Source organism: Solanum verrucosum, unplaced genomic scaffold, assembly GCF_900185275.1.
Source record: "Solanum verrucosum unplaced genomic scaffold, falcon-dt-bn FXZP01000049.1, whole genome shotgun sequence".
In the NCBI taxonomy this organism is placed as follows: Eukaryota; Viridiplantae; Streptophyta; class Magnoliopsida; order Solanales; family Solanaceae; genus Solanum; species Solanum verrucosum.
This window is the reverse complement of record NW_026020221.1, coordinates 4918124-4941383: the sequence shown is the minus strand read 5'-3', so window position 1 is coordinate 4941383 and position 23260 is coordinate 4918124. Positions and strand designations below refer to the sequence as shown.

General features: G+C 29.9%; 2 protein-coding genes, 1 non-coding gene and 1 pseudogene across 3 annotated transcripts; 3 read left to right on the top strand and 1 right to left on the bottom strand.

Annotated features, from left to right (window-relative positions):
• Positions 1 to 686: 686 nt before the first annotated feature.
• On the top strand, positions 687 to 3807 carry LOC125831244 (uncharacterized). The gene is made up of 3 exons (XM_049510437.1): positions 687 to 1044; positions 1966 to 2337; positions 3153 to 3807. Exons 1-3 carry the CDS (start codon positions 715 to 717, stop codon positions 3783 to 3785), a joined length of 1335 nt encoding a protein of 444 aa, XP_049366394.1. The 5' UTR covers positions 687 to 714; the 3' UTR covers positions 3786 to 3807.
• Positions 3808 to 5616: 1809 nt separating this feature from the next.
• On the top strand, positions 5617 to 8845 carry LOC125831246 (7-deoxyloganetic acid glucosyl transferase-like). The gene is made up of 2 exons (XM_049510439.1): positions 5617 to 6188; positions 7679 to 8845. Exons 1-2 carry the CDS (start codon positions 5663 to 5665, stop codon positions 8599 to 8601), a joined length of 1449 nt encoding a protein of 482 aa, XP_049366396.1. The 5' UTR covers positions 5617 to 5662; the 3' UTR covers positions 8602 to 8845.
• A 501-nt stretch (positions 8846 to 9346) lies between these two features.
• On the top strand, positions 9347 to 9418 carry TRNAD-GUC (transfer RNA aspartic acid (anticodon GUC)). Its single transcript has one exon. It is a non-coding gene; the product is annotated as a tRNA-Asp (tRNA).
• Positions 9419 to 10107: 689 nt separating this feature from the next.
• Positions 10108 to 12333, bottom strand: LOC125831324 (uncharacterized; annotated as a pseudogene).
• Positions 12334 to 23260: the final 10927 nt, after the last annotated feature.

The window sequence follows — 23260 nt, the reverse complement described above, 5'->3', positions numbered from 1 at the left end:
GGGAGTAATATACATATTTATTGCCATTAAAAAAAATTATTTTTGTTCTGATGATCTACTACACCAAAAACGATCTTTGGCGACAATTAATTAATGACAATAACTTAATTGCCACTAAATATGCCCTTTTAGTAACATTTAACATTCTTTATAAATGTTCCTAAACTCTATAGCAACATTCGATCCAATAACAATTAACTAATACCAATAAAAATTTTACTATTTACATATTTATTGCCGTTAAAAATTATTCCGCGATTCATATGATAGTTAAGCCGTGGAGTTAGGAATCCATTAAGGCGCAATCCATGCTTTCACAAAAAGAAAAACTCATAAGTCTCCTAACTAAAATTCACTCCTAACATATTTTTCAACCACTAGTCAAAAATATACAACAAAAAGTACATTATATAATTATTATTATTTTTAAAAAAAAACTCCAAACAGAAAAAAATAAACAAAATAAATAAATTCGTGCTGTCACGACAATATTAGACAAAGAAATGCACGTTGTGTGTGGATGACTCCTCATTGGTCGGTTGGTTCTCTGTATTATTCAAAAAAAAAACTTTGTAATATAATTCCAATAATACATTACATACATTTGTATTATTATTACTTTCTCTCTTCTTTCTTCTATTCTTTCATATCCAAAATCTCCAATATTCATAAGCTCAAAGCTTATTTATTTCAAATTTGATATCGAGTTAACAAATGAGAACGTTGTGTCCTAATTTGGATAACGAAGATGGTCTGGAAACGGTACTTGAAGTACCAATTCCAGAAGAAATGTTTGTTAATTCATCACATAAGAATCATGTTAAGTCATGGCAAAATATGAAATCTTGGATTAAATCTCATAGTGGTAATAATCATCATCATCATCATGATAATTATTATTATAAATCAAGTGCTGTTTCAGTAATTGGTGGAAGAAATGCTGAGATTCAACTATTGCTTGGTGTTGTTGCTGCTCCATTGATTCCTCATCCTATTAAATGCAACAAGCATTCTCTTAATAAGAAGATTAATGATCATCCTATTGTAAGTTCTTTTTACAATTCTCTCTAACTTCTTTGGTACTGCATAATTTATATGGTACGGGTCGGATTTCGAGAGTCAAATAGTCAAAGAAAGAAAGACTTGTTTGAGTCTCGAAATACCAGAGGTGCCACGTATAGTACTTAGTAATCAAGAATATGTGTTAGTGTGATAGAGTTGATTTCTCATATGGTCACTCAATTAATAGTTATTATGTCAGAAAAGTCGGTTTATTTGTTGAATAAAATTGAAAAAGATCAAGAAATTGTGACTTTCTGAGAAATAATAACTAGAGGAATCATCCGAAAGACAAACAATATATGAACGGAACTTTTTTTTGTGTGTGTGTTATAGGAAACTCCCTCTGTTTCAGTTTATGTGAGTTCAACTCGGTAGATAATTTAAGTAAAAAAAGTGAAATTTTTGAGATGCTCGTGAACTCAAACATATCATAACATTTCTGGGGATATAAAGGTTTTAGAGTAATTAAAGTTAAAAAAGTTGAAGTGTAAGGTTAATTATTTTTAAATATAAAAATGTATCAATTATTTAAGAAAGGAATAATAAGAAATAGTTCACATAAACTGAATCAGAAGAAGGATAAATAAGAAAATAATGTCACATAAATTGAAACAGAGGGAACAGTAATATATTTTTGTGTGCCTTTAGATACAAGTTCTTGACTAGACAAGTAGATGAAACTTTGTGTTTGGTGAGATTGCATATACTTGAACTAGTTTATTAGGTACCACTTTTTACCTCTTACCAACTCTAGGCTCTTGTACTTAAACAAATGGAAATAAATTTACAATGAAATTTATGTATGGATTTGCTTATTAAGACAATGAAACCTAATTCAATCTTTATAGAGTTCTCGAGATACTTTATTTGTTCACTTAATCAATGGTTGATACATTTATACAGGAGGCTTCGATGGCAAAATATATAGTACAACAATATATAGCTGCCGCGGGAGGAGAACATGCTTTGAATTCAATCAATAGTATGTACGCGATGGGGAAGGTGAAGATGATTGCGTCTGAATTTATTGAAGGAGATGGTCTAGGATTGAACAATGGCAAAGTAATGAAGATCAAAACCGCGAAAAATGGGACAGGGGAAATGGGAGGATTTGTGTTGTGGCAAAAAAGACCTGATCTTTGGAGCATTGAGCTTGTAGTTTCAGGATGTAAAATCAGTGCTGGAAGTGATGGTAAGGTGTCTTGGAGACAAACTCCATGGCATCATTCTCACGCATCTCGTGGCCCTGCTAGGCCTCTTCGTCGTTCCTTACAGGTACTTTTTTCAATTCAGACAATAAGAATTGAACTCACACGTATCACAAACATATGGTCATGTCACACCTAATGTGGACCTAGGATGTCATTTTATCTTATCAATAAAATTGATTAGATAAGTGGTCCAATTGACAATTTGGTGAATATACACACTTCTTAGCCTTTGAAAAAAAGTTGTTGTCAAGAAGTCAACATTAATGTTATTTGGAGTCCTTCCTTTATTTATTTTTTTGTCAAAGTCTTACTTATCAAGAGGCTAGGTTGTGCGTCACATGACTCGAATAAACTTAAAATCTCATTCACAACTTGACCCTTTCAAGCAAAATTAGAGTCGGGATTTGAACCTTATGAGTTCTGGATTTTAGGACACAACCTCGAGTACTAGTAGTTAGGTTCAATTGACAATTTTGTGAATGTACACACTTCTTAGTCTTGTCACTTGTGTGTCACATGGCTTGAATAAACTCGAAATCTCATTCACAACTTGACCCCTTCAAGTTGTTCTATAGGCAAGTTGATGCGAAAACTAGCACGGATCCCAAAAAAAAAAGTCAGCACCAGTGAAAATGACATATTTACTCAACTATGAGCCACTAAATTGGAAAAAGAAAATAGTTGTTGAATGAATAATATGGTTCTCTGTTTATGTGGATACTAGTTGTGAATTGGCATAAAATGACACTTTTATTTACTTAATTATGTCATCAACATGTCATATGTCTGTATCTGCTCTGATACCATGTTAAAGTCTGTATCTGCTCTGATACCATGTGTTCAACAACGTCTGATTATGTCGATTGATCATGTTGACAGGGTCTTGATCCAAGGTCTACTGCTGATATGTTCTCCGATTCAATCTGCATAGGCGAAAAGCCAGTGCATGGTGAAGATTGCTTTGTACTAAAATTTGAAGCAGATCCCTCATCTCTAAAAGCAAGAAGTAGTAGCAATGTTGAAATTATGAGACATACTGTTTGGGGCTATTTTAGCCAAAGAACAGGACTATTAGTCCAACTTGAAGATTCACATCTTCTAAGACTAAAATCTCCAAAAGATGATGTCTTTTGGGAAACAACAATGGAGTCATTAATCCAAGAATATCGAACAATCGATGGTGTTAACATAGCACATGCTGGCAAGACATGTGTTTCCTTATTCAGATTCGGCGAAAACTCAGAAGGACATACAAGGACTAGGATGGAAGAAGTTTGGACAATTGAAGAAGTTGATTTTAACATAAAGGGACTATCTTTGGATTGTTTTTTACCACCTAGTGACATGAAAAAAGATGATGATCAAGAAATTATTAGTGATGATGATGATATAAACAAGAATTCAAGGCTTGAATCCAAGAATATTATTCATCATGTTAATAATCCTAGATTTATAACTGCTATAAAAGGTGCTGCCAAAATTGTTGCTATTGATGAAGATTCAGAGGACTAGTATTGAGGCAGGGGAAGACTTGTAAATAGTATATCTATGTTGATCTGACTCTTCAAAACATGCTCAGCGTGTCATGTGTGCGTGTTTGTTCCTCTAAAAGTACATTTTTGGAGAGTCTAATTAACATATATATGTAGTAGATATGTATTAATATTCTGTGATCATTTTTGTACATAGAGAATCATAGGATATGGTTTTTTTTTTGTGTAAAGTGTTTTCATATATACATACACATCTCAGTAACTTTGGTTTGATAGTGAACTTACTAGGGTTGTATAATTGTATAATATACTCTGATAATATAAAAAAAATTTACGCTATCAATGTTATTTTACTTGATCAAGTAGGTTTTTCTTAATTAATTTCACTTATTATAGATCATTACATGTAATTATTACTCTTATGAAATCTTATGTGGACTATGGGTATATAAAAGCTGAACGGTATGGAGACTGTGAATTTAGTTATTATTATAATATTAACTTGAATCCGTTTATGATTATTTATATCTTGTAAAATGACTTTCATATCCCCTACACTTGTTTAAGTGGAAGGGTCTGCGATATTTCAAAGAGAAGTATTTAGTACGCTTTGGAGGATGTGATTTGTAGTTTAGATTCTTAATACGTTATAATGGAAAATGGTTATATTTGCTCCTTAAAAATGGAATAGATTTGTCCTCCGTTAATAGTTAAGTTAAATACGCACTCATCTTTACAAGTCGGGATCAAATTTTCCCTTATTTTTAAATATTTTTAAACGAAGGGTAAAGTTTGAACTTTTCGCATAATTTATGGTCAATTTAAACTATTTCACATCGTTTAAAAGTAAATTTAATCATTCCCCACAATTTTTAATTTTTCTTTTTTTGGGTTTATCCTTGCTCTTTTTACCGCTATTGTTCAAGATTGACTAAAAAAGAAAAATGTGTTAACAAATTGAAACAGAAAAATAATATTTAATTATTTTATTTGAATGCATATGTATCTGCATAGAGATCTTTGTTAGAAAAAGTGATTTGGCGAATTGGCGATAGAAATAATGGTGCAAACACAGAAAAGATATATTTAAAAAATCATATAGCCACTTAGAGAATAATTTTTTTTTATTAATAATAGTAGTATCAAAGTTCGATTTCACTACCTACCCCTGCCTACTCCCTTTCCAATGAAAAAGAAGCACTAATTAATTAACATCACATTATTATATTTGAAAAAACAGAAATAATATTTCTTAACTCTATCAACTTGACAAATACTTCCATTTTAATTTTTTTATTTTATTTTACTTTATTTTATGTTACAGGTTTAAGATTACAACATTAAAAAATATTTTGATATATTCTACATATTTTTATTTAAAGGAGAAGAATTGAAAACACTTTTAAACTCGGCAAATAATATTTCTTAACTCTATCAACTTGACAAATACTTCCATTTTAATTTATTTATTTTATTTTACTTTATTTTATGTTACAGGTTTAAGATTACAACATTAAAAAATATTTTGATATATTCTACATATTTTTATTTAAAGGAGAAGAATTGAAAACACTTTTAAACTCGGCATGAATTATTAGTTTAATACTCATTTTTCTTGACTAACTGAACTTGATACACTCTCAATCTTATAACATGAGTGAAATACACTATTAAATTCTCACAAAATTTAGGCGTGTTTTCGTCATGCTTTTACAAGTGTTTGAAATCACTTGCTATGTCATATAACAGATCAGAAATGTATCTAAGTTTAATTAATTAAGTAAATGAGCGTTTTCAAAGGTGTAAATTATTTGGATGAACTCTAGCTAGTCAATAAGTTCCAAATTTTTGTATAACAAGATCACCATTATTGAAACTCTTCAACATTAGCCTACCATGGATGAACAAGAATCACTTCCTCCTCATGTACTCATTTTCCCTTTACCATTACAAGGCCCTGTAAACTCAATGTTCAAACTTGCTGAACTCCTCTGTTTTTCAGGCTTACATATCACCATCCTTCTCACTGAAAACATTCACAATCGTCTCGTTCTTCACACCGATATAACTTCAAGATTTGATCAATGTCCTGGTTTTCAAATCAAGACGATATCAGATGGACTACCAGATGATCATCCTCGAGATGGAGGAAAGTTTTTAGAGGTTTTTGACTCTTTGAGGACTAAAACAAAGACTCTGTTTAAAGATATGTTGACTTCTGATTTGCTCTGTTTTGATCTTGATGGGAAAGAAAGACGACGAGTTAGTTGTATTATAGCTGATGGAGTTTTGGGATTTACTTGTGATGTTGCTGATGAGATTAGTGTACCTATTTTTTGTGTTCGAACTATTAGTCCGTGTTGTCTTTGGATCTTCTTTTGCCTTCCTAAACTCATTGAATCCGGAGAATATCCTTTCGAAGGTTAGTATATGATTGTTTGAACTTATTGAACTTGAATAATGCAAATTTGTTATGAGTATAGTTAGTGTTGGTTGATCGTCTTGAAAACGATTATTGTTATCTTATATGTCAGGTTTGTATGTAACCACGCTCTTGTTTGTGATTTTAAGTACTTTAGGGATGATGTTTGTAGTTGTATTAGTGCTTTGATGGGGAAATTTGTTAAGATTCGCTCATGATTCATGATATCATTGTTGTAGCTTAGGATTTGTGTAATTGCTAGAATTTTATGTCCGTTTATGTAAAGTTATTGATATTGAACTCATTTAGTATTGAGATTTTAGATTCAAAATTTAGTATTTGTTGAAATTTTAGTGATTTTTTTGAATGGATGGCCTTTTTGTTACTATGGCTCTTGGTCTCTTTTCGCCTTCTCATACCGTTATTAGGTATGGTTGGTAACGAAGAAGGCCTAACTCGGTTGAAGTGTAATGATCTGTATGTTAAGATTCACTCATGATTCATGATATCATTCTTTTGCGTGTTGTAGCTTAGAATTTGTGTAATTGCCAGAATTTTATGTTCGTTTGTGTAAAGTTATTGATATTGAACTCATTTAGTATTGAGATTTTAGATTCAAAATTTAGTATTTGTTGAAATTTTAGTGATTTTTTGAATGGATGGCCTTTTTGTTACTGTGGCTCTTGGTCTCTTTTCGCCTTCTCACACCGTTATCGGGTATGGTTGGTAATGAAAAAGGCCTAACTCGGTTGAAGTGTAATGATCTGTATGTTAAGATCCACTCATGATTCATGACAAATTTGTTTGCAATCGTATTATTATTTTGATGGGAAATTTGTTAAGATCCACTTATAATTCATGATATTATTCTTTCGAGTGTTGTAGCTTAAGATTTGTGTTATTGCTAGAATTTTATGTCCGTCTATGTAACGTTATTTGATATTGAACTTATTTACTATTGAAATTTAGTATTTATTGAAATTTTAGTGATTTCTTAAATGGATAGTCTTTTGTTACTATGGCTCTTGGTCTGTTTACGCCTTCTCACACCGTTATCAGGTATGGTTGGCAACAAAGAAGCCCTAACTCGGTTGAAGCTTAATGATCTGTTATGTCCGTCCCATAATAGATTTCATTCTTCTACTCTTTTTTTGAAAGTCGGTTGGCATATATATTTGCATTAGCATTATCAGTTGAGTACATGTTATGTTAATCTTGAAATTTATTCTACTTTTGAGATGATGAGCTAGAATTACATTTTTCACACCTGGTGTGGAGCTAGGAGACACTCGGTGTATATAGCATTCCACGTTCACACAAGATTTGAAGAAAGGTCACACCTCAATGTGAAGTAACATAGTTAGCAACATTTCGCCTATTCTAATTCAAGTATCAATAACCGATTTCACGACTCGACTCTAATAGATCATAACTTATGATTTCTCCAAGTTTACACAATCTTCTAATTCTTCAATTTCAAATATCTGCAGATGATAACTTGGATGAACCAATTAAAAGTGTTCCGGGAGCTGAAACATTTCTCCGGCGACGTGATCTACCGAGTTTTTGCCGCTCCGGCGACTTAACAGATTCAAATATCCAGCTCTACAAAACAGAGGGTCAAGAAAATTCACGAGCTCATGGCTTAATACTCAACACATTCGAAGAATTAGATGAACCCATACTCAATCAAATGCGAACAATTTGCCCAAATCTCTACCCAATTGGACCGCTCCACGCGCATTTAAAGAAGAAACAAACTACATTGCGACCATCATCAAACAGTTTGTGGGCAGAAGACAGAACTTGCATCGATTGGCTCAACAATCAGCTACCCAATTCAGTAATTTACGTTAGTTTTGGGAGTATCGCGACAATGACGAACGATCAATTGATCGAATTTTGGTACGGATTGGTTAACAGTGGGCAGAAATTTTTGTGGGTAATCCGACCCGATTCCATCGCCGGAGAAGAATGGAGATCAAAGATTCCGGTGGATTTAGCAACGGGGACGAAAGAAAGGGGATATATAGTGGAGTGGGCTCCACAAGAAGAAGTATTGGCCCATCCCGCAGTAGGTGGATTTTGGACTCATTGTGGATGGAATTCGATTCTCGAGAGCGTTTATGAGGGGAAGCCCATGATTTGTTGGCCTTATTTTTTTGACCAACAAGTGAATAGTAGATTTGTTGAAAAAGTTTGGGGAATTGGGCTTGACATGAAGGATACATGTGATAGAGAAATTGTTGAGAAAATGGTGAAGGATTTGATGGTATTGAGAAAAGAAGAGTTTTTGGGAAGAGCAAATCATATGTCTAAATTAGCTAAGAATTGTTTGATGGAAGGTGGATCATCTTACTCTAATTTCGATCGTCTCGTGAAGGATATTAAATCTTTAAGTGATAAGGTTTAAGCGTCGCTGAAATGACAGTTCGTTTCTTTTTCAAGGAGATAAAAGTCGTGCAACCCTTTAAGATGGAAGTTTCAATCGTTGTTAGAATCACAAGAGGAGATTTATTATGTTATGTACCTGACTTTCTCATCGAGTGTTGTTTTAGATCTACTTATTCAAGAAGACACTTTAATCTTGCTTTTGAAGTTGTACCTTTTGTTTTTATTTCCGTTGGGTTATGCACACATAGTGTGTGTTCTAGAAACAACAAATAAAATGATACTTGTATTATATTATCTATATTTATTGAAAGTCATCTAAATATTGAGAAATGAATTAAAAATGATTAGTTAATAATAAAGGTAAGCTAGGTATAAAATAGTGATTTAACTCTTAGATTTATAAAATTAGACAAATAAATATGGATATTTATTTTGTATAGTGGATGGAGGAATTAATCCATATGCTTGTATGCAGAGGCGGATTGACTACTTTAAGTGTTCATAACTGATTCTAAATTTAATATTTATACATATTTAATTAACACAAAAAATACTGACTACCGTCGAACTCATATATGAGCTTCTAATTCCGCCCCTAATTGATGGTTTACTATATAATGTAGGTGTGGGCTGCTGACTGCTAAATAAAAGTGCAAGACTATAGAATATGGTAATTGCTAGTAATATACAAATTATTTTATTTATACTATAGAAGACAGAAAAATGTGACAAATAGTAAATCATAGAAATTCGATAACAAACAAGTCGTTGTAGTATAGTGGTAAGTATTCCCGCCTGTCACGCGGGTGACCCGGGTTCGATCCCCGGCAACGGCGTAATTATAATTTTTAAAGATATGTCATTTTTTTTTTGGAACGGACTAGAATAAATATGACTTTTTAAAATAATAACTATAGTTAAATCACTTTTCAATTTTGGAACGGACTAAAATAAATATGACTTTTTAAAATAATAACTATAGTTAAATCACTTTTCAAACATTTTTGTTCGTGCTGGGGCTTTCAGATTGAATGTCACAATTCTTATTTATATTTTACTTTTTATAAGTACTTGGAAAATCTGTATGATATGCTTGTATACCAATAAGTTATTATGGAGAACCTGAGACCTTTGGCCAAAATTTTTTAGATGCAACGACGTAACTATTATATGCCTACGATACGTGAATATGATGGAATACGATTGTAATGACTTTTCGTTGGTATGTAGTTGGATATCATCTCAAAAATCAAACTTCTTAGAATTATTTACAAAATAATAACCATTATATTCTCCACACATATATAGTCCCATATAGAGAAGGGATATTAATTAATTACAACAAGGTGTCTACTAATAAAGTGTTAAAATTATTGGGACAAACACATTTACAAAATTGGCTTAAGGTCCTGCCAATTACCATAAAGACAAACCAACAAAATAAAACAAAAAAAAAAGTTAACTAATTAAGTGCTTGAAATGGGCCTTGACTAAAAAGACAATCGGTGCATGCACTAAACTTTTGCTATATGCGCTGAGTTCGAAAAAAGGTTGAACCACTTTGCATAGGGCAAAAAGCAAGGCCTCAATAGTATAATGATCCTGTGGGACAAAAAAATAAATATATAGTTGAGTTTTTTTATGACATTGCTAAAAGAAATAATTAATCATAGAAATAATTATTCTTTTCTACAAAAATTAATTTCCATACCTTGCCACCAATTTCCTCTTGAAGCACAATTTGAATTGTTTCCATTTTGATCATCATCTTCTTCTACATTTTTCTTGAGCTGATCAAGTCATGAACATAAAAGAAACTATTTAGAAACTGAAAAACAAACAACTACTACACGACGGATTCAAGATTTTCACTGAAGAAGTTCGAAAAAAAAAACATAGTGCTACTACACTAAAAATAATCTTTAGCGGTAATTAATAACAGTTGCGTTAAATATGTATTTTTAGCAGTAATTAACACTCTTTGTAAATATCTCTAAAGCCTAAAACTATATTAGATCTAATAACAATTAACTAATACTAATAAAAAATTTATATTTTTTTATTAATATGCATATTTATTGCCGCTAAAAATATACTTACAGTTGAGGCAGTAGGTGGATAATAAACGTCTTGGCCACCATAGTATATTGATGAACTTAAATGGCATGGTTCTGTTGTTCCATTCTGATACAATATGGAATTATTCTTCTCATCATTAACTGTCATGACATTAATGAACAACAATTAAGAGAGAGATTTGTAACTTAAGCAAGCATATATATGTTTACGGGATTGTGGTGGAGTAGTAAGTATTTCATTTTTAGTCAAAAATGTCGTGATCGAGCCTTGAGAATAAAATTGTTTTTGTCAAGGAGCACTTTCCCCTGAGATGGGCATTCAAATTTTATTGGACCCAATACATGCATCTGGTGAAAAATCATAATTAAAGGCATGTGCTTCCCTCTCATTTCATTTTATGTGACGTTATTTTCTAATTATTCGTCGGTTATAAAAAGAAGAAGAATGATAGTACCTTTTTATATTTCATTTTCTTATCTTATGATTTACTTGAGCTGAGTGTCTATTGGAAATAACTTTTCTATTTTCACGAGATAGGGGGATGATTGCATGCACACCATCCTCTCTACACCTCACTTGTGAAATTACACTAAATTTGTTGTTATATCCTTAATGTCTATTGGAAATAACTTTTCTATTTTCACGAGATAGGGGGATGATTGCATGCACACCATCCTCTCTACACCTCACTTGTGAAATTACACTAAATTTGTTGTTATATCCTTAATGACATATTTTTATAATTTCATAAATTTCATGACTTGTTTTTGACCATACTTTCAATTCTTATTTTTATTTTCTTAAATTTTATGTCAAAGTGGTTATTAAAAAAGTGAAAAAATATAGGAGAAATTAACCTGAAGTTCCATATTTTGCATTTCCACTTGACTGGTTTTTTGGATCTTGGATTCTTGATGAACCTCTAGCTACAGAGTGAGTGGAATCCCTTCCAAGTCCCTAAAATAATATATATAAAATAGAAAAAAAAATTAGATAAAAAATATGATCATTTTTACAATTTTTCAAGTTATCATATCAGACTTGATCGAAAAGTTACCTTAATGTTTTTCTAAATAAAATTAAAAAGGTCAATATACTTTTCGTATATAGAAAGGAATATCTATAGATGCAATGATGCATGCAGGATGGAGTAAGAGAAGTTGTACTTGTAATCTTTTGTTTAAGATATTTGGCTTCATTTACCGTACGAGATTAAACTAATTAATGTTAGATATAAATTCAAAAATAAAATTTTCAAATTCTTTTTAAAAATAAATAGAATCGACGGTCAAAAACAGACTTGAATTAACTATCTTTTTTTTTCTTTGGGAGTTTCATGTCCTCAATATTCAGTTATTCCTTTTTCCTTACCTAAACTATCACCACATACATATTAAAAGCATAGTAATTGATGATAATAAATCAAATAAAAAAAATAAACAACTAATAGTTAATAATTCTTTTAAGTGTGGCTTTAACCATCTTTTGATAAGTCCAAATAGTAACTAAGACGAACAAATTAAAACAAAACAGATAATACCGTAGATTGTGGGCCAAAAATGGAACCAAAGAGCGACGTTTTCGAGGGCTCTTTCGGACCAAACAAATCATTTGTAAAGGACGAAGTAGAAGCCGAAGCCGAAGAACCAAACACTTGCTTTCCCTTCTCCATGTATGTTGAAAAAATCACCAAATTAAACGAGGAAATAAGATCTCTTATCCACTGTCTCTCAAAACTAACTAACTAACTACCTTTGGAGGTTTGGTTGAGTAGCAAACATATATAATGGTCTAACTGATAAATTACACAGTTTCCAAGAAAACAGAAATGGGATAAGGACTTTAATGTTTTTTTAAGATAATTCAGCAAAATTATAGTAGTTGGGGAGATGTAAGAAGAAAAAGAGAGCACGTGAAGTTTTCAGTGTAGAATACAAAGAATGGCGAGACTTATTTATAGAGGCCACCCAAAGACAAAAAGAATGGGGACTATTTGACCATATATGCCTACACTATTTTTATTGGGATTTTTTTTTTTTTTTTATGTAATTAGACATAATTCACTATTAAATATATATATATTTTTATTATCAGGTACATAAAAATAGGGAGAGAGGTGATTGGCGAGCGAGATTCATACATATCACAGATATATGCGAATTACACTAGATAGATATTAAATAGATGTATTTATATGTATTTGGAGAGATTTGCTATGTATCCCAAATACATCCGAATCCATTTGGATAAATATATATGCAATAAATTATACCTAATTTTGACCTCATATATTCAAGATACATGTATCTGGACATATTTAAAGGTAAATAAACTATATACTTGAGTTGATTTTTACGTGTATACATCGAAAATGTTATGCTAGACAATGAACTAGTTGCTTAGTTGTTGTATTCAGGTTTGATTTCTCATATGATCACTCAATTATTTAGTTATTATTTCATAAATTAATTTTTTTCTCAATAATCTTTTTTTTGGTTTTTCCATAATAATAAGTAATACTTAATTGAGTGACAAACCTTATGCAAAAATGTCAGCCACTTATAATTGCGTCGGAATAAGTCCTAGTTATACATCAATACACTAGATAATCCAATGAATCAAAATTCAACTAATTCAAATCTCTCCAATTCAAGATCTCCGATTAAAAATAAAATTAGGATCATACCATATATATCACACATTTCCATGATCCCTCCCTGCAATTTTCATTCAACCACTATAATCCTTTTTAAAGGTCAACTGTTCTGTCATCAATATAGTTTGTGCTATGGACCATTTTATTTTTCTTATTCCCTATTCCATAATTTAATATTATTTAATTAATTAAAGGTCAAATATAGCTGACAAGTGGATGAACATGTTGTTGCCACTTGTAATTACGTGTCATTTCTAAGGTGTAAGGGGGTTACAAGTATCAATTTTATTTAATATTTATATGGGAATTTCAACTTTTGAAGGAAAACACTTTTAACATAGTTTTTTTTTCATATTTAGAGTCCAAACTTGAGATTCATGATTTAAAATAGAAGAATTTTATCTATCTTACTATTACTATCATAATCACTAATATTCAATGTGATCTTAAAGTGAGGTATGAAGAAGTCAAGATGTACAAAAATATAAACTTATCTTAAATATAGAGAAATTATTTTTGATAGATTCTCAATAATAAAAAAAATATAGTAATAGAAATACAAAAATTAATAGATAACAATAAAAATAACAAATAATAAAAGAATGGTACCACAACAAAATAATACTACAACCTCTTATAAAATGAACGAGCACACACTCTCACCACAATCTTTATACTATCAATTTGTAATTTAATTTTCACGAGAAAGTTATTGTTTTTATTATGTTGCTACATTTTGATCTATCAAATATGAAGAAAAAAAAGAATAACTTTTTTGAATATTTTCCTTTCTACAAAATTTGAAGCAGATAAATTAATATTTCACGTCAAAAATATTGAATTAAGATGGAATTAATGCTGCATCAACCTCTCAAGAATTTTTTGATTTTGTTGAGAAGGACAGAACGGCCCACACGTGATCCAAATGTCAAAACTTTATTTCATTTCAATGTATAATAATTCTCCTTTAATTTGGAGAATTATTCCTTTAAAGGGAATAATATATAGCAAGATTTAAATAGGAAAATATATTTCCAAATAGTTGATCTATAATATAGTCTAGTCCAATCCAGAAGCAATTCCTCTTTATTAATGTACTGAATATTTCAATCATTAAAAAATATTTTTTAGAAAAATAAGCAAATTTCTCATTTATTGTTTTTGAATTTGGTATGTAATTAAGTTAAATATCATTTTAAAAATATTTGTATATAATTTATGGAACAACTATCTTTAAATATTGAACAACTACTTTTTGAAAAAATGATTAACTAATATGAGACGGAGAAGAAACTTTAGGATAGATGCTAGAAACTTCACATCTAGTTTTTAATCAATCAATTTTTTTTTGAACTATTAATGTTGATTAATTAATATATTATTATATTATATCTTTTTAGTGAAGGAATGCGATTTATTATACTAAAGACTTTCAATGAATTATTAAAGCTATTGAGAGTACCAATTAATCTCAATTATTCCTATTAATTTAAATTGTTGAATAGATGGAATATAAAAGAAAAAAAATAATCTTAAAGTTGGTAATAATTTTTTTCCCACTCAATGTCTGATATTTGAATAAGAGTCTAATTATATTTAAATTCTTGTCACATAGGGCCTTATTTGAAAAAGTGATTAAGAAAGATTCAATCTTATTCACTGCACCGCATCTTTTAGTGTTAAGTTGGCAAGACTTGGAGAACTAGGAGTGTCGCTATGTCATCATTGGTACACTTCATTTTAGGTAATATATTATAGTACTATATAAAGATAGGGTTAGTGGGGTTAACAATAATTAATGGTTACTAAAATAGTTAAAGCATTAAGATTATTATGACTATACTAATCAAGCAAAAATTAATGGATGATGTTCTTCCCATTCTTATGATTATCCATTTGAAATATCCTTTAGAATAATTAAGTACTGAAAGAAATCAAAAGTACTAAGAATCGTAAAAATTATTTACTTTTTTGTCAGATTTTATTTTAAAAATTTTGAAAAATGAGAGTTGGCATCATGAAATTTCAAATCTTACTTGAAATTTTACTTTAAATTTGAAAAATAACTTATATCATACTTTTCAATTCACTTGTTATTTTTGAAATTGTATTTAACGATATTTAAGCATAAATATTATTTCAAATATCCTTTGTAAAAATATAATCAAACAAAATTCTATCTTTAACTCTAACTTTATTTTTATTTTTTTAAATCTATGATCGAACACCTATTAAATATTTTGTGGAAACATTACTTTTTGGGTACCAATAACATTTTAATTTCCCTAGGTTATTATTGGTTATATATATATGATAACAAAAGGAAATGTAATGATCACAAGGAGAATAATAAGAGGTCCATTAATTATTTAGCATATCCAACCAAGATTTTGATATACATTATCTTTAAAAATATCATTCTTTAATATGATCCTCTATTCACCAAAAAATTGTGTCAAAGGTAATGTTTTTGCATTAAAAAGAAAAAGAAATGCAAAAAAGAAGAAGGAAGTATGGTCCTATATATATGAACATATAATTCTCTGTAGTTATGTTTTGCCCCTTTTTCATATAATAGTGATATTCAAATCACCTAAAATTTTTAGGTATATATTACTTTTCATCAGTATTGGTATCGATTGGTGTACCACATCGATCGAGTATGGAGTTATTTTTCATTTTATATTATTTGAGAAATTTTTAATTTCTGAATTGTCCGTTGGACTTGAGTTAGGCCTAATATTCATTTTTTTATCACAGAATATTGGGCTAAACTCAAGTCCAGCAGCCAATTCAATGATTTCAACTTATCCAAGCCATATTAAAGAATTCAGAGATCTCATCCCTCGTCGATGTGGGATATCATCTTCAATACCAGTTAACAAAATATTAATATCGTTTAGAAAATAGTTCATCCAATATTATTTCCTTATTCAACATATTAATAACACATGTTATTCACTTATCTCTTTAAGTAGATTAAGAGAGAACTAGTTTTTTTTTTCAATTTGATCTTTCAAAAGCATCTAATGGATTAAATTAATATTACAAGGATAATTCAACAAAGCACCAAAATTAGTTAATATTATAATGCAAACACTTTTTATATATATACACTTTTAGATAGATTCTATAAAAAGAAAAGTAACGTTAAGGAAGATCTCAAACTATATATACTATCCCATATGATATAAATATGTTTTGGTTAATAGTGTAGTTAATTTTTATATTATCACTAATTTTTAACTTATCATGTCAGATGTATTTATTATTTTAAATATTCAATCAATTAAAAGGTTTATTCTGCAAAGGTTCTAAATTTTTCAATAGTTAGTTGCTTGACTTCAAAGCTTTACCATCCTTTGCCGCCTCCTAAAAAAGAAAAGTGATTCATATGAAATACGAAGTGAATTTTAATTGCTTGAGTTTATATGATACTGCTTATCCTAAAATAGGTACATAATTAAAATTTCGTAGTGTAATAATGGAACGCGAATTAAATCATCTATGATGAAATAATAATATAAAACAAGTAAATGAATAACAATGAACATAAAAGAAAGCAAAGTTTGTATTGTAATCCAAGGGAAACAACCTTGAAGTTGATGGGAAGAATGTCTTTTATTTTATTCGAAATTCAGTATTAACAATAAAAATTCAAAATTCAACTTACAGTTATATTTTAAATTTGAAAAATATCTTATAACATGTTTTCTAGTTTATTGATGGCTTTTGAAGTTGTATATTTAAGCTTGAATATTATGTTGAATATTTGTTGCAAACGTATAATTAAACAGAACTTCATCTTCAAATGTTACTTCATAAACTTTTGAAAAAGTTAAAAATATTTAAAATATATGACCAAATATGCCTACTAGGTAATGTAATACATTTGGGGGGGGGGGGGGGGGGATACATTATCCTATTATGAACATATAATTTTTTGTAGTTATGTTTCTTTTCCTTATAATAGTTGTACCTAAATTAAATTGCACGCATCAAAATTATTCTACCAATATAAGTTACTCTCCATAAATACATATATTTCAAAAAAATTATTCAACAAAAATTAAACAAATAAGAAGAAATCGTCTAAAGATTTTATTTATTTTTTATCCTACTATAGGTATACATTACTTTCAATTAGTATCGGTTGGTGTACCACATCGATGGGGTATGGAGTTATTTTTCTTTTTATATTGTTTGAAAATTTCTCGGTTATAGAACTAGTCACTTGACTTAAATTAGGCCCAAATTTTATTTTTTATCATGGTATTTGCTAAATGAATCTTGGACTAAATTCAAGTCTAGCGACCAATTCAATGGGTGAATATTGTCAAAGTTATATTAAAGTGGTTAGAGATCTCACTTCTTGTCGATGTGGTATATCATCTTCATAAATATTTCATCCGATATTTTTAACTTGTTCCATATATTAATAACACGTGTTATTTGCTTGTCTATTTTACTATTTTATTTCTTCAATTTGACCTTTTATCACTAAATACTTTCCAAACTTATGATGGAAATAATAGTTGTTAAATTGGGTTTTTAAAATATAAATAATAAAAGTAATTTAAGTATATTTAAAGTTGAATATTATCTCAAATATTTTTTTTGCCAAACGTACCACTAAATTACATAATTTATCTTCAATTTTTACTCCATAAATTTTTTTATAAATAAAAAATATTTCAAAATTTTAACCAAACACCTACTTATTTTGTGACATTCTTTTTGGGGTGCCAATAACATTTCAGTTCCTCCTGGTTATTATTGAATGTAATTTTCCTTATTTATGTTTTTTCTTATAATAATAGTGTCAAAATTATTTTATCGATATAAGTTACTCTTCATTAATACATGTATTTCAGAATTTTTATTCAACAAAACTTAAATAAATGAGAAGAAGTCGACTAAAATATTTATTATTTTTTTATTCTACTAGGTATACATTACTTTCCATCAATATCAATATAGGTTGGTGTACCACATCGATTGGGTATAGAGTTATTTTTCTTTTTATATTTTTTAGAAATTTCTCGCCTACGAACTCACCACTCAACATGTATTAGGCCCAATTTTCATTTTTTATCATTGTATTCGCTGAATGAATTTTTTGGGCTAATTCATGTCAAGCGGCCAAGTCAATGAGTGAGCATTGTCTAAGTCATATTTAAGAGTTCTGAGATCTTATCTCTTGTCGATGTGGGATATCATCTTCATAAATATTTCATTCGATATTTTCTACTTGTTCAATATGTTAATAATACATGTTATTTACTTGTCTATTTTAGTAGATTAAGAGAGAATTTTTTCTCAATTTGACCTTTATCACTAAGACACTAACTAACCACTTTCCAAACTTATGATGGAAATATTACTCCAATTGTTTATTTTAGGTTTTAAAAATATAAATAATAAAAGTAATTTAATGAAAATAATACTTTATTTAGAAGTTGCATTGTGGCTGAACTAAGAGGGAATGATGATCACAAAGAGATAAAGCATGATAAAAATATATATATTCTTACAAAGCATCTATGAATTAGATTAGTATTACATGGATAATTCAAGAATAAAACCAAAATTAGTAAATATTATAATGGATGACACCATTATAAGAATAAAAGTAATGTTAAGGAAGATCTACTACTATTTATTATCACATATGTTATAACTTTTTATATGTATTAATAGTGTAATTATTTTTTATATTATCGTTCAGTCATTTAGAATATGAAATTAATTTTCACCGAATTTATCGCTTGAGTCTATGAACTACTTTTTTTATTTGCATTTCACCGAATTTTTTATATTTTCATATTTGTGCTTGGTTATGGATTTTTCTATTCAAGTGGAAAGAACAAGATTTTTATGCTTTATACGGTTTGAATTCATCGATCTTAAATTATTATTATTTTTAGCTTACAAAAAATCTTTTTTAAACCACTAGTGCATTGAATTCAAACTATTTGGATATCCCCCTTTCACATTCTTATCTTTAGCTTAAAAGAATTTCAAAAAGTCAATTATTCTAAATAGAGAAATTCTTGAAGGCTTTTGAAAATGCCTAATTTATCTAAGAAATTTTGGAGGAAAAAAAAAAACTCAAAAGCTAACTGATAATAACTAACTTTTTAACTAGATCTTCATATCTTTTGATTCTACACTTTATATCTTAATTATTTAATTTGTCTTTTTGGTTAAAGTCATCTATAAGAATAGAAAAAGGGTTGATTTCATTTGTAGTTATCTTGGAGGTACAAGTAAAAGAAAGATTTGACAAAACAAAATAAAATTTGTATTAGTTTTAATTTATGTTCTTTGGTTCTCAGTATTCAATATCTATAGTGAGACCCTAACTAATCTAAATTTTAAGGGAGAGACTCTCCTTATTAGGATCAAATGCATAAAAGGGATCAAACCAAAGACCTTCGTCCTATCATTAATTAGATGATAATTGATAGAAACAACGGTTATAAGGAGTTGAACGCTATGTCATTTTCAATTTCGACATATTTTGAATGTTTGAACGATCCATTGACACAAAATATATTTGAAAGATACCTTTTTTTATGGATGGTGATCGATCATGATTTCCATAGCTAAAGTATTTATAGAAATATTAAGAGTTTGAATCTCTCTCAACTCGCGAGGTCATAAGTTTTCTCATATGTTATCTATAGATAAGAATGAATTGGATCAACTTGAGTGATATGATAGATAGAATAGTAGTTTGTGTTGTATTTAGTTAAAACCTTGTCTCCCATTTATCTTGACATGGGATAGACTTTTGACCCGAGATTTGATCCTGACTCCAACATCAACTCGGGACCAGACCCGATCTCGACCTTGACTTGGGACCAGACCCTTGACCTCGACCTGAAAATCGATCACACTCTTTGCTCAAGACCTAACTCCCGACCCAACCTAGGACCTAGACTCGACCTTGATCCAATTGAAAGATAAATAATTTAACTCATTAATATATGAATAAAATAAGATGATTTTATAAATTTGGGCTGAAATTATCTTCTCCAGTAGAGGATTATATTCATTTCACCACGACCCTTGATGAGTTGGAGGTAATATTTTGAGTGGTTTAAAACCAACTTATTGATTATTTATACGTTAAAAGAAATATTAAAAGTATGTTATACGCTAAGATCAGTCATACGTTGGGGAACCTATGATTTTTGAGCTTATATGTAATTTTAATTCAATTTGACCAAACTTTTGGTACTATTATATTCTGATTTTGCTTTTAATCTACCAAATACCATCTCAAAACAAAATCTTTATTCCTTTCTATTTCATTTTTGATTCGTTCTTTTCCATGTATAAGTAATTTTGTTTTAATTTTATAGTTTTATAAATGGTTTTAAAGACATTTAAGTCATCTTTATGGGGAAAAAATGTTTTGTTTTTTTTTGAGTACTAGAGCTTTTTATTTCATAAAATACTTTTCGAGAGATTTTAAATGGGTATTTTGGACTATTCAGAACTACAATTATGAAATTAGTGGGATAGTTTTAATAATTAATTTAGTTGGTGGTTAAAGAAGATAGAATTAAAATAAATAGAGGGTCACTTTTACCATTTTTATAATTTTAAGATATACAATTAGGGTGATAACTGATCTGTAGAAAGGAGGAAAAATAGAAAGGAGCCGCACGATTGTCAAAGCAAATTCAAGAAGCGTTTTCGTAGTTATATTAATGGGATGCATATGCTTTATTGATTAGGGAATGGTAGATGCTATTGAAACTTATCGTGTATGTGATTTCTCCCGTATTGCAATTCAATTGGGTTTTCATAGAAAATATTATTGGCAAATTACATATATAGTATATTGAGTAAAGGCTAATGAATTGAGTTTGACTATTGTGGCGGTGTAATTAATTTAATAATTGGTTGAATAGCAGTAAGTGAAGTCCATGGTTTAAGCATAAAGTTGATTGATTTTGTTGGTGGGGTGCAAAATACTTAATTGGATTCACTGCATTCATGAATTAAAGTGCTGATTGTTATTTATTTATTATGATTATTATATTATAAAGTGAAGTGTGCATATGTATAGTATTGTTGTTAGATGAATGATGAGAGAAAAGTTAGGCCAACCATTCATATTGTAAAAAATTGGAATTGAGAAAGAAAGTTGGAATTAGAATAATTGCAATGCTAAGGTGTTCCAATTTGTCTTACTGCGGTGGTGTTCTTAAACTTAAGAGTAACGACTCTTATTGGTCCTTATGCCTAATTATGGCTAATTATTAGGTTGAGCAATGCTTATAGTTTTAAACCATTAGAAAGATGTTAGTTTTGCCATTCATTTTGCAGTACGCCATGGTTTGCTAATCAACTAGGTTTAACATTAATTATTTACTATGTTATATAGGTAATTAAATATAAGGTATAATATATTATATGAATTACATTAAAGTTATGCTAAATGGAAGCATAAGATTTACCCTAGGGCTTGAATTTGAGGAAATTGATTATAGAATTGGGTGAGTTTTGGGTCTAGGCTAGACATATAGTAGCATGAGTGTTAATATACTCGTTAATTTACAAGTTATATATATACTTGATAGATTGGAAAGGTTCTGAGACGTTAAGGAAATGGAAGGCATTGGAGAAGTAGCTTGCTTGACTTAGGTTCTTCGGTGGAGGTAGGTTATGGTTTATTCTATTTGATAGATAAACTCTTAATAGTGATTGATATGCATTGAATGATATTGTGAAATTCTTTATGTACTTGATTGTGTGATTGTGTAGCTTGGCTGTGTGGTTTGTGATTGGTGTGAAATCTTGAGACCGTGAAATTTATAATCTTGAACTCTCTCTATCGAAGTGATGCCTTGAATAAAGAAGGCTTGATGAAATATTGTTAATAAATTGAAAAGTGGTGATAATAAATGATAAATTAATGATATTATTGGATCGGAGTGTCACATTCCGACACAGTATAATTGGATCGGAGTGTCACATTCCGACACGGTATTATTGGATCGGAGTGTCATGTTCCGACACGGTATAATTGGATCGGAGTGTCACGTTCCGACACGATAACATTAAAGGAAAAAGATATTGAATTAACTTAATGTACTCAATCTCAAAGAGCTCAATTCCCAAATTAGTTTGTTTTGGAGACACGAGTCCTCATGTGTGATCTCGATATTGTTGGCTGATTACGTACTTACTTTAGTGTGGTTGACACTGATTCATGTGTTTGTTGCTTGCCACCTACTAAGTGTCATAGTTGATTTTATACTATTATTTATACAGTGCACACTTTCAAAAATCGAAAACCGAAGAACCGAACGCCCACCCCTAAGCGAGTGTATCAGTGACTTCGACTCGCCCTCAGCTCTAGCTAGTCTCCAACACATCAGGCTCCAGGGTGAGCTATTCATTCCAGCTCGTGTTGGATTCTCTTGGTCATGGCATGATGTCCTTAGTTTTCGGACATAAACTATTTTATTCATTTATTTTGGTGTCTTTAATACTCTTAGACTTAGTAGTTGAAGATTAGATGTCCTTGATGTGATAACTTTCAGATTTTGGGGATAATAAGTGTTAGACTTTAGAGGTTTATTTGATTGGTTACTTTAATAAGTTTTGAGCTTCCGCATTATTGTTGTTATTCGTAGTTGAATTATTGGTTTATGTTGGGGTTTGGATTCCTTGGTTCGCCTATTTAAGAGGTTAAGTGTGGGTGCCAGTCACGACTCATTTTGGGTCGTGACAAACAGTCACTCAAAAATAGCCTAATTACTCTCATACTATAGTTTGATAATTACAATTCATAGCTACATGTCATAGGGAGGAGAGAGGCGAGTGAGACTGGGAGAGAGAGGAGAGAGGCGAGCGAGAGAGGGCAAATAGTGGGAGGGAGGTGAATTGTATATGTATATTGGTTAGATAATTGTATATTATA

Bases quoted from the DNA above. Each gene is read 5' to 3' on its own strand.
- LOC125831244 (XM_049510437.1), top strand. From the start codon at position 715: ATGAGAACGTTGTGTCCTAATTTGGATAACGAAGATGGTCTGGAAACG. The intron at 1,045-1,965 runs GTAAGTTCTTTT...ACATTTATACAG, and splicing joins AGATTAATGATCATCCTATT to GAGGCTTCGATGGCAAAATA. The intron at 2,338-3,152 runs GTACTTTTTTCA...TCATGTTGACAG, and splicing joins CTCTTCGTCGTTCCTTACAG to GGTCTTGATCCAAGGTCTAC.
- LOC125831246 (XM_049510439.1), top strand. From the start codon at position 5,663: ATGGATGAACAAGAATCACTTCCTCCTCATGTACTCATTTTCCCTTTA. The intron at 6,189-7,678 runs GTTAGTATATGA...AAATATCTGCAG, and splicing joins CGGAGAATATCCTTTCGAAG to ATGATAACTTGGATGAACCA.